Below are 12,123 nucleotides of genomic sequence, written 5' to 3'. Positions count from 1 at the left end.
GGAAGGAGCAGTCGGCAGGGCAGGAAGGCATGGGGGTCAGGAAGAGCAAGCAGGGAGCAGGTTAAGAAAGAAGGAATCCACGTTGCAGAGGACCCATGTCTTGGGCTCAGGTCTTAGTCGTGCAAACAGAGGGGCAAGCAGGGTGCTGCCCTGGAGGGCACCCCTGAAGCCCTGCAGGGGACATAGGCTGGGCAGAGTCAGAGAGGAGACGGGTGAGGGAGAAGTCAAGGAAGTGATTCTGTCTTGCATTTAAGGTAGGAGAAACCCTGGTCTATTTACAAGAGGAAGGGGAGGAGCTAGTGGAGAGGTTAGGGCCCGCAGAGGGAGGGAGGGGTGCCCCGGGCGTGGGAGCCCTCAGTGGGCAGGGCAGACATGCCAGCAGTGGGGACCAGGAGCCTGCAGACTGGACTCACCAACACTGCATGAGGAAGGGGAGGTGACGGTGACGGATGGAATTCAGGAAGGAAGAAGACTTTATGTTCAACAAATGTCCATGACAATAGCAATGTTCCAGTGCGGGATATTTATTCCAACGTGTTTACACTGTGTTCATGTGTTTGACTATATCTCCAATACATATTTTAACACGTAGCAACACCATCACACGTAGCTTTGACTACATAATCAACATTTAAGTTTCCCTTCAAATTTACGCTAAACACGGATCCATGGAATAAACAGAGTAAATCATTCTTAAGCACAGCTTAACCATCCTCCATCAAACCACTTAAAGAAAATCAATGCTACACATTTGATTTCGCATTTTCTAGGCAGTATTTTCCTATGCTCTTTAAGACAGAAGCATGAACCTCTGAAGAGCTAAAATACAAGTATTTAAATACAACATGATGGGAAGTGTTTCATGATATATAAATTAATATAACACAAGTTACTGTGTAGAAAAAAATAAATTTATGGTGAATAAATAAACTACAGCTTTATATATCAAGTAATATGTGCAGTATAAAAAGTAATTCCTATATATATACATATACATCTATATATATATAAAAGTGTGTGTGTATTCCAGAGTATAAATATCATATGTACTTAAATATTTCATGTGAAGGAATGGATCATATTGCATCTGCTTTCAGTTCTGTAAGTTAAAATACTGATGGCATTTGGGGTCCCCTCTGATTGCCATAGACCCCAGGATCTTCTTCCCGCTCCAAGGATAGACACACCAGCAGAGCCCAGGCTCTCCTTCCAGGGATGTCTCGCACTGCAAAGAAAAGAAGCAAGGTCAAGAGCAGCCCCTGTGAAGCTGAGAGGGTGGTGGAGCTCCGTGCTGCCCAGTGCCATGTGGAGGGCGTGGCAGCTGAGAGCCAGGCCGTGGGCACCCCCAACCGGCCGTGACCGTGACTGAGGGCAAATCCTACACCGTCCTGGTTCTCCTCGTAAAATGGAGACTAAGGGCAAGTGCCCAATGCAATAAGGATGTCACGCGTGTGTTGAACGGTACAGCGTGTGCACAACTGTCTGCTTCATGGCCCCTACGGCACAGCTGCTGAGCCCCGAGGGAGCCTGCCCATGTGTGGCCAACCTTGCTGTCGTATTCCCTGCCAAATTCCTTGTTTGTTATAAAGCACTTCCTGGTCCCCAGTTTCCCCCAGATATATCCACAGAACCTAGGCTTCACTGAGTCCTAAAGGGCTCCTCAAAATGAGGTCTTGGTTTGTTTAATCTCACTTATTATCTGGCAAGCCAAAAAAATGCTATTATATTTAATTATAAAGTTCATTTCCCATTGTAGGGAGAAAAAAAGTAAGAGATGTCCAAACAGATACTCACTTTCCTAAGTAGAATTGTCCTGTTCCTCTCTACTACAGGTGAGACACTGAGATCCAGAATGTGAGGGGCCTGTGAAGGTCCCCACCTGCTCAGATTTGCTAAGTGACGGAGTAACACTTGGCTCAGGGTCCCTGAGTGCACACAGGCTTTGAGCATTGAGCTGGTCTTCAGGCTACCAGGGGGCTAGTGCCTCCTACTCCCAGAGGGGTGGGTCTTGCATAATATGATCTATTATGTGGTTTTACTTTGCTTACTTGGAGCTGGACACCCTGTTTGTTGAAAGGCTGGCACTTGGCTGGGGTGTGGGCATCAGGGGCTGTCGCATGAGGATGCACATACCTGTTTGCTGTGATAGAATCCATTCTTGTTGCAGTTTGGCAGATAAAATTTGTAAAGTTTGTCTCCTGCCTTCTGCTGCTCCCTGGCTAATCTGTCCAGCACTTTGTAGAGTTCTCGCTGGCAGGGCTCCTGAAAGAAAAATTTGACGTTGGGATAAATGACAAGAAACAGTGTATTATTAGCCTAAAACGGGAGCGGATGTAAGAGGTTTTGTGTGGGCTCTGAGGACAGGCCTGGACCCACTTTCCCTGGGCCTCACTCTCTCACCTGTAAAAGGAGGATGGTTAGTCTCTGTTCTGAGTTGTTAAGATAAAGGATGGGAACCCCATGCCCTCCCTCACTGAACATTCACTAAACACTTGCAGGAGACAAGAGCATCACCAATGCCATGAGCTCTCCGACTCTCCTGCCCCCCGTGAGTAATTCTGGCACCAGTCATCTGGTTGAAAGGAGAAGGGGCATAACTCTGTGAATGGAGAACTTAGTAGCAGAGATTTCTAAATTTTGAACAACGTTCCTCTGTAATCTACAAGGTTAGTTCACACAAACCAAATTCGTTGAGGATTAAGGCATTCATCTGGACAATCTGAGATAAGCATGAACTTTTCTCTATTTGTCATCATTTCAAGCTTAAACTCTGAAGTGTCTAGAAAATGGTTCAATCTCCACTTTTCTGGGTATGCATGTTTTTAGAAGTGATTTTCTTTCTTTTTTTCACCAATGAACCCGTCACTCCAACTTTAATTCTTTGTCGCCCTCAAGTGGTAGGACTGAAAACTTACATCAATTAACATGTTACAAGGGAGTTAGTGCTTAATGGGGATAGAGCTTCAGTTTGGGAAGATGAAAAAGTGCTCAAGATGGACGGTCATGATAGATAGTGGCAGAATAATGTGACTGTACTTAATGTAACTGAACTTTATACTTTAAAATGATTTAAATGCTATATTTTATGTTATGAATATTTTACCACAATTTCTTAAAAAGTGGGGGGAAGATGGGATGGGGGAGGAGGATGTTAAGACTAGCTCAGTGCTCTTTAGACACTGCCAGTCTGATATCCTTATTTTAGAGATGAGCTCAGAGATGTGAAGTAATGTAGCTAAGGTTGCACAGCACGAACTGCATTTTCTTTCCATCCAGAGGGCTCCTCTGCTGAAAGCCCTTGGGTTAAAAGCTCCCAAAGCTAAGCTGAGAAATGTCTGTTAGGCTTTGGGAAGCAACTTGTTTATATCCAGGGCTCAGGACCAGACCTACAGGGCCCAGCAGATTCAAGCTAGAGGCTCCACCTACCCCGAGGCTCTCACCTTCCGCTCTGTGATGTCGGTGATTTCCAGAGCCCTCATGCTCTCATAATTACTGATGGCGTTCCAGAGGATGGGCAGGTCCTCACTGGACTCAGCCATCAGGTGGAAATTGTCCAGAAGCTGCTCCTGGGTCATCTCTGAGTTCTCAGGGGACATGTTCTCTGAGGTGGCAGGGTCCTCTGCCTCTGAAAATGGAAAAACGAAAACCCATGAGCCTCCCACCGAAGCATCTGCACCTGTGCCCCCCTCCCCTGAAGCTGCTTCCGTTCCCACAAAACTGGACTGGGACGGGATGGTCATGCTGACCCAGAGTTTTGCCTACTCCCTCTTTAAAGGAACTTCTGATGGCTTCCAGGTAGAGGGATGACCCAACAGCAATACCAATGGCAAGAGTGTCCCGTGTTTCTGCTTCTAAAGTAGGCACACTCACATTTGTCAAAGCCCGGGAAGAGCCCTGAGAAAGCCATGGATTACAGTTCAATTCCTGACCCCGTCCTCAGCTTTCCCATCCATAAAATGGGCATTTTAGTAATTCCCTGTGAACAGGTGGTAGGGTTTTTTAGAGGTGGGGTCTAGATTGCAGCTCTACTCTCTTCTTTTCCAGGGGCTCTGCCTTCCCACAGAGTGACTTCTTTGCAACCCTGGGAAGAGGGAGGGTCACCAGATTTCCTGCAGAGTCCTAGGGTTTGGATTTGGTGCATGGACGGAATGATAGAGAACTGGCTCTCCTGAGGGAACCCGGGGGGACACCCTCTCCTTTGAGGACCACAGAGATGACTCTGAAGGTAGAGAACCAGAGGAAAACCGTCCCCACCTTGGAAGGGTGATGCTCTCCAGCAGATCCCTCTCAGGGCATAAAGCCACAAGATTCCGCCAAGAATCACGGAATCACTGGACATACAGCTGCCCCGACAGGGAGGTAGGGAGAGGGGGTAGAGGAGGGTGTATTTCCTCTGCTTCCCACTACAAATAAATCGCTGCTAAATTCAGGAAAGTTCTGCTTGTCACGTTCTGAGGAGGCAGCCCACACATCAACCACTGTTTTTCTATGGTGATGAACGCACGTGAAGTTTTTAGCCTGAACTTTCACATTATGTTCTGTAAACATCTGGGAAGCACATACTGTCTGCACAGGACATATATTTCAAAGGACATTCCAAACACCTCCCAGGAGGCCAGCAGTACAGGCTCCCACCGCGGGTCTTCCCGGAAACGAATGCATTGGCAGGGAGGAGAGCCAGAGGCGTCTGGAGTGGCACCCCGCTGCCCGGGCACCCCATCGTCTCCCTCTTCTGGGTTTCTATAGATCAGTGGGCTGCCCAGGTGGTCTGGGCTCCCTCCCCCAGCTCTCCCACCAAGTTGTGTGTGTCCTGCCTTATCCTAAGCGCCCCCTGCAGGACCACACAACGATGGAGTTCATCTGGGTGACAAATCCTTTCCCTTACAGGTTTTGGCTGCAAGCTCTGAGCCTGGCCGGGTTGGCTCCCCACTCACTGGCTGTGGGCTTTGGTGCAGCCCCAGCCCCCTGATCGCCCCAGTCCCCCACCCCATCTGTCCCAGGGGAGGGACCCGGGCGGGGAGACGGTTGGTACCTGTGGCCTCGGCGCTGGGCGCGGGCATGCAGGCGCCCTGGCCGCGGGTGAGGGCGTACAGGGGCCGAGGCTCCCCGGGCAGGGCGCGGCAGCTGAGCCCATGGGCGCAGCGCGCAGTGGCCACGCCGCAGGCGGCGTCCAGCGGCAGGGCGCACGTGGGGCAACAGCCGCAGCCGGCGGGCCGGGTGAGCTCCGGGCACGAGGCGGGCACGGGAGGGCAGAGCGCCAGCCTCTCGGCGGAGCAGGGCGCGCAGCGCCAGGGCTGGGGAGCGCCAGCGGCTGAGCCGAGCTGAACGGCCAGCGAGAGCAGAAGCGGCCAGGCGCGGACAGCGGGGACTTGGGGCATCGCCAGGCAGCGGTGGCGGTCAGGAGCCGGTGCTCGCTAGACGGTGGCGGCGGCGCGCTGGCCGATGCTCGCTGGGCGCCGCGTGCGCCTTATGAAGGGCGCCGGCCGGGCCACCTGAACCAGCGGTTAATGATTGGCGGCGCCGCGTGCTCGCGGCCGGTGTTCAAAATAAGTTTGTTTTGGTTGTAGACGCACTGCCCTGCGCAAACCGTGGGTAGAAGGAGGGCAAACGGTCCAGGTTTCAGACCGTGTTTGTCCTGTGGTTAGGGTTCAGACCTGGAGCCAAAGTGCAATTCCAGCCAGGAGCGCACAGCCAAGTGGAGGGTGGCGCTTGCTTGTTTCTTTCAAGGAACATCTTCAGGCTGAGTCTGCCGGCGGTCCCCGGAAGACCCAGGGAAAGCAAGAGAGATGAGCTGGGCAAGGCCAGCGCATTGGCCAGTTTTCAAGTGGGGAAATCAAGGCCCAGGCAGAGGAAAGAAGGCTGAGCTTAGATAGAAGCCAGGTGTTTGAAAGCCCTGGCGGCTTCTCAGGGGCAAAGCCCAGAACTGTTTCTCCCTCTGCAGAAAGAAGACCAACAGGCCCCTTATCTGCTGTCTGGAGAGGCTTTCCCAGGAGGAAAGATGGAAGGAAAGGGACAGTTCCTCCCAGGGCTGATGCAGCGCTCGCTAATGTCACCACGGCCCCCAGAGACCCACCTTGTTAACTGATCTTGCAGAGACGAGGGGGACTCAGAGCCATTCAGAGACAGGGCGAGGGTGCAGAACTAAGCCCAGACCCCAGCTTCCTCTGACTTTCAGCCTCAGACCAGATTTTTATCAGGAGTTGATGACCAAGGCTTTCTCTCTAGTTAGAATTCCTGTTTCTGAATATCCTCTTGAGTGGAAAGAAAAATGTCACTGTACCTTCAAAGACAGTGAGATATGGCCCTGCCCTTGTCCAGATGCTGCAGGTGCTCTCACGGGCACCCAGTCCCTGGAAACCAGGCAGCTATTGACAAGAACAAGGCTGCTTTATATTTACTGATGGAGAAAAATCTCCAAGGTTTGTAATATTGTGCAAGTCAAGTAAAATTTCCAAGTGAAGTAAAACTAAGAAGGCACAGAATATGCCATTGCTTGTGTACCAAAAAGTAATATGAATGTATATGTCACTGCGATTCCAAATGTATTGAATATTCTGAGAAGAATATGAAGAAACTGATACCACTGCCTGCCTTGGAGGGGAGGTGTGAAATTAGGTGACTGGGGAAGAGACTGGTTTTCCCTTCACGCTCTTTTTTATTCTTCTGGATTCACATTATCTAGTAAATACTGTGTTTTTTTGGTATTATCAGGTAGTTACATTATCAGTTATATTATCTATCTCAAAAAGAAACAAATTGAAATTAATTTACTAGCTTTTTTTTCTAGTTACTTCACTGGCTCTGTGGCCTTGGGAAAGTTACTTGCCTTGTGTTCTGCCACTATTATATCAATAACTTGTCACCCCTGCCCCCGAGCATGTCCTCAGGAACAATCAAAATAAGGTTGGTGAAAACAGTTGCAGTTGGATGTTCACGGTCCTGTTGGTCATTATTTTTACAAAGCAAAGGACAGTGTCTGGTCCAGGAGCACACCAATGGTTTTGACTTTTTAAACTTTATTTCTGAGGTGAGTTCCTAATGGATTTCATTTCCCCAAAAGAACCTGTGCTCTGAATTTTCTCTCTGGACTTCCTCAATTTAGAATCAGTGTGCCCACTTGAAACGTTTTCTTAATGACACGCATGAAAGAGAGAATCATCTGGTAAATATCTGGGGCCCACCTCTGTGTGCCTGGCAACTTGCCAGCCCTGTACAGTTCACCCAGTTGTGCACTCACCTGGTGAGGTCCCTCCCTCCCTCTCCGAGGTCTCCTTCATCCTGCACGTAGTGGAAATTCCTCTTCTGGTGAATCGATTTCCCAAGCTTGCCTCATAGCAGCAGCAAACCAAATGGCCACCAACCCAGAGAGAGCTCTCCCTGCTTCCAATCCCATCAACACAAATGGACAGGGCTCTTCCTCGAGGCCTGTGTGGGCCGTCTGACCCCCCTCTCCTGTGAGGATGAGCTGCCCTCCCCTGGAAGCTCAAGAGGTGGCTTCTCCTGTGCTCATTTCTGGGTGCATCCTGAATCCCAGGGCCCACCGCCCACTGGCTGGCATCCACAGCCTGGCCTGGCCTTCCATGCCCCCTGTGGTCTGACCCCAAGGTCTGGCCCCTATTAGCATGAGGGGGCGCTCCTGCTGGGGGCACTGAGCTGCAGCGTGGGGCAGGGAGGGAGCCCCTCACTACGTGTCATAGACTCGGAGCCTCCCCCCGCCTCCCTTAATCCCAGCCCTGCAGACTCTGGCTCATTGTCCAGGCTTAATGTCTCTCCACCCCAACTCAAGAAGAAAAAAGACCACTGTCATACCTCCATGACTTTCTTCTTGCTGTTCTCCATGAGTGAATTTTCCTCACCCTACCGTCCGCGTCCCCCTATCATCCGCGTCCCCCTACCGTCCACGTCCCCCTTCCGTCCGCGTCCCCCTACCATCCGCGTCCCCCTACCGTCCGCATCCCCCTACTGTCCACGTCTCCCTACCATCCGCATCCCCCTACCATCCATGTCCCCCTATCGTCCACGTCTCTCTGTCATCCACATCTTCACGGTGTTGGTGAAGATGTTCTGCCCCTTTTCCATCCCTCTGGATCCACCTGAAGTTCCTCTCCCCTGAGAAGACTTCCCGCAGCTCCCAGGTAGAATGAGGTGCCCCCTCTGCGTTCCCGAAGACTGTGACAGTGGGTTAGGGGCACCGTAGCTGAAGAGCTACACAAACCTGCATTTACCTGTGTGTCTCCTGCCAGGCTGGGTGGGCAGGGGACAGGCTCACAGAGATCCCTGCCCCATCCATGCCCAGGGCACTAATGGTGCCCCAGCCCACCCTCCTAAGGACTATAGAATCCAAGAGCCAGGCACTCTTGGATGCAGGGCATGGGAGCAGGGCGTGGCGGGGGGATGGGGAGCCGTGGTCTCCTATACGTGAACTGTAGGTACCTGGCACCTGGCTGTGCTCGCCAGACTTGCCAGGGGTCCTCCCCAAGAGCTCAAGAGGTAGGGCTTATCACACCAGCTGGGGGTGAAGCCCCCCTTTGCCCAAACCGAAGCTGGTACTCTTCGTGCTGAACCACATAGACACCTGATGTAAGGAAGGGCCAATATTATCTGTGTGTGCGAGGGCAATTGGGAGCATATTTGGGAGGACAGGGGTGAAAAGTAACTTTGGGGGGACATATGGGAAGTTTTCAGTGCCAGCTACAGAATCTGTATCTTACCAACTAGGCAAAACAAAGCATTACACTCGTGGAGCTCCAGTGACACAGAAGATGCCTGGCACTCTGCTTCCTCACCCCCATTGTAAATTTTCTGCCTGCAGAGGAAAGGGGACCACTGTTGCCATCACAGAAAAGCGGAGGAGCTGCATGTAATCTGGGCAGTCCCTCTGTGTGGCCCCAGGAGACACCACCTGAACGGGGCTGCACGCAGCGTCTTTGCTGCTAATTTCAGGACGCTTCACAGCACACCACCTCTGGTTGCACCTCCAAGAACTCAGCTCCAAGAGTTTCATCAACCCCTAAAGGGCAGGCGTGGGAGCTCCCCAGCAAGACCGCCTGTGTTGGCACCTTGGATTCCACGTCCTGCATATTACATAACCTCCCTGCGCCTCAGTTTCCGTGTCTATAAAATGGGGATGATGCAGAGGCTGGTACAGTCAGCTCTGCATAAACGTGAGCTGTCACCAACATCCTCAGCCACAGTGTGCGCTCACAGAATAGAGGATGATGAAACTGCGTGGGGCCTTCCGTCACCTACTGTTTCCAATTCTGCCTCCGTGTTACGAGCTGCTTACTCACCACCAGCTGGAAAATTGGGCAATCGCTGCTCTGAAAAACAATGCAAAGGTCAAGGGCAAAATCAGATTTTCAAAGGGAGAGAACGCTGCAATCCAGGGGAAACTCCAAGGGAAGTTGTTTTTAACCCAGGGGAAAAAAACAAAAAGATGTTCTGCTGTGTTCCCCGATCGATGGACACAGTAAATGATGCAAATCTTGCAAAGGCCTGGCCTGCTGCCCGGCTCCTGAGCGATGAAGGCCACCGCTCCACAAACTGAGGGCAAGTCTACTCCCCCTGCTAATCAAAGTGGAAAAGCAAACCTCACTTTTGTCACGTCAACACAGCCCAGATCCTAAACACAGGAGCTCAAACAGCGTGCCCGGGGCGGGGCCAGTGCCCGAGGGCCCCGTGGAAAGACCAGGGTTTAATCTCTACTTTGGCAGGTCACCCACCCTGCATTCCCATTTTTAGGTGCCACTGGGGTTGGGATACAAGTGCCAGATGGTGCTCAAGGGTAATCACTCCCTTGCCCTCCTCCTGCACCAGGGGCCTCAGCCGTGGTCTAGACCAGCCTTATATCCCCTGGGCCTGGATAGAAATGCATACTCCCAGGTCCCACCCAGACCCTTGACCCAGAAGCTCTGCAATGGGGTTGGTCCTCTGTTTTCACAAGCTCTCCAGAGGACCCTGATGCTCGCTCAAGTTTGAGGGCATTTAGAAGACCCACGCCATCCCAGTCCCACTCAAAACCACACCATAAGAAGCTGGCAGCGGAGAGTTCAGGGCAGGGTAATGGATAGAAGAGTCGGTGCCGTACTTGAGTGGGGTGCGCAGCATGAGGCGATGGAAAAATCTTAGAAGGACGCAAGAGACCTGAGCTGGCCCGTCTCGCTTCTGCTGCTCACCCCAGATGAACTGTGTGAGTCATTGCCAGCCAGAATTCACTGCCCCGTGTAGCAGCGAAGAGTCTGCCCATGGGCTACGGGAAATCCCTAGGCTCTCTGCTATGTTAGGCATGATGTTGTATGTATGGCTAAGCGTTGATGATCATTTTTTGGTGATGAGTTCTGTGGTTTCATAGATGGTTAAAAGCGTCCATGACTTCAATGAGGAGAAAAGGCTGCTGCACAAGACTGGCCCTGCGATGTCCCCCAGGAAGTCCACACTCTCCAGCTCTCTGCACAAAGACCTTAATATGTCTGTGGACACATCAGTCAACCTCAAACATCCAGGATCCCCCTCACCAAGCACCATCGAACTCACACAGGGGCAACAGGGTGTCTCCCACCCACAGAACTCAGCAACAATGTAGTACTTTATTCATGCCTTCCAGGCATGAGGTTACACAACTCTGCTAATTCTCTGACCTGGGCAAAGGGCAGGGACCCTGGGCCGACAAGTGGGGGATTGCCTCCTGCATTACAATTTCTAGTCCATCACATAGGGCGCTGTCACCTACATCAAGTGTGCACATCATGGGGGCATCTCACCCACATTACAGCATGAACATCTGTGGGCGCTATCACCAGGCAGAGTGAATAAGTGTTCTGTTGCTCCACAAACTTTTCATCGGTTGGTATTGTCAGTATCTGGATTTGGGTCATTCTAATAGTTGTGTGCCTGTATCTGTGTTGTAATTTGCATTTCCCAGATGAAATATGAAGTGAAGAATTTTTTTATGTGCTTAGCTGCCATTTGTTTATCTTCTTCAGGGATGTGTCTCATAAGGCCTTTGACCATTTATTAATCAAGTTGTTTGTTTTCTTATTTTGGGGTTTTAAGTGTTCTTTTAGCATTTTAGCTCTTTATTAGATTTGTCTTTTGCAAATATTTTCTCCTGGTCTGTGGGTTTTCTTCTCATTCTCTTAACATGTCCTTTCACAGGTCAGAAGTTTTTCATTTTATTGAAGTCCAGCTTATAAATTTTTGTTTTATTGTGTCATGTGATAAACCCAAGGAGAAACATGCTGAGACACATAGTAATCAAATTGACAAAAATTAAAGGCAAGGAAAAATTATTAAAACCACAAGGGAAAAATGACAAATAACATAAAAGGGAACTCCCAGAATGTTAACAAGTGATTTCTCAGCCGAAACTCTATAAGCCAGAAGGGAGTGGCACGATATATTTAAAGTGATGAAAGGGAAGAATCTACAACCAAGATGACTCTACCCAGCAATGATCTCATTCAGATTCAATGGAGAAATCAAAAGCTTTACAGACAAGCAAAAGCTAAGAGAATTCAGCACCACCAAACCAGCTCTACAACAAATGCTAAAGGAACTTCTCTAAGTGGGAAACACAAGAGAAGAAAAGGACCTACGAAAACAAACACAGAATAATTAAGAAAATGATATTAGAACTATAAATATTGATAATGACCTTAAATGTGAATGGATTAAATGCTCCAAACAAAAGACACAGGCTCGTTGAATGGATCCAAAAACAAGACCCATATATATGCTGTCTATAAAAGACCCACTTCAGACCTAGGGACACATACAGACTGAAAGTGAGGGGATGGAAAAAGGTGTTCCATGCAAAAGGAAATCAAAAGAAAGCTGGAGTAACAACACTCATACCAGATAAAATAGACTATAAAATAAAGAATGTTACAAGAGACAAGGAAGGACACTACATAATGATCAAGGGATCACTCCAAGAAGATATAACAATTATAAATATATATGCACCCAACATAGGAACACCTCAATACATAAGGCAAAGCTAACAGCTATAAAAGAGGAAATTGACAGTAACACAATAATAGTGGGGGACTTTAACACCTCACTTACACCAATGGACAGATCATCCAGACAGAAAATTAATAAGGAAACACAAGCTTTAAATGA

The 12,123-nt window shown here is 49.8% G+C and overlaps 1 protein-coding gene across 1 annotated transcript; it reads right to left on the bottom strand.

The window, feature by feature from the left end:
• Positions 1–508: 508 nt before the first annotated feature.
• IGFBP1 (insulin like growth factor binding protein 1) lies at positions 509–5,447 on the bottom strand. The gene is made up of 4 exons (XM_081244739.1): positions 5,033–5,447; positions 3,441–3,625; positions 2,134–2,262; positions 509–1,225 (listed from the first exon to the last, which is right to left on the bottom strand). Exons 1-4 carry the CDS (start codon positions 5,376–5,378, stop codon positions 1,094–1,096), a joined length of 792 nt encoding a protein of 263 aa, XP_081100865.1. The 5' UTR covers positions 5,379–5,447; the 3' UTR covers positions 509–1,093.
• Positions 5,448–12,123: the final 6,676 nt, after the last annotated feature.

Source organism: Mesoplodon bidens, assembly GCF_964165515.1.
Source record: "Mesoplodon bidens genome assembly, chromosome: 9".
NCBI lineage: Eukaryota > Metazoa > Chordata > Mammalia > Artiodactyla > Ziphiidae > Mesoplodon > Mesoplodon bidens.
Note: the sequence above shows the minus strand (reverse complement) of the source record. Positions and strands in the feature narration are given on the sequence as shown.

Coding starts and splice junctions, on each gene's coding strand:
- IGFBP1 (XM_081244739.1), bottom strand. CDS start 5,378: ATGCCCCAAGTCCCCGCTGTCCGCGCCTGGCCGCTTCTGCTCTCGCTG. Junction 3,626..5,032: donor GCCCAGCGCCGAGGCCACAG/GTACCAACCGTC, acceptor TTCCATTTTCAG/AGGCAGAGGACCCTGCCACC. Junction 1,226..2,133: donor GATTCTATCACAGCAAACAG/GTATGTGCATCC, acceptor TTTTCTTTGCAG/TGCGAGACATCCCTGGAAGG.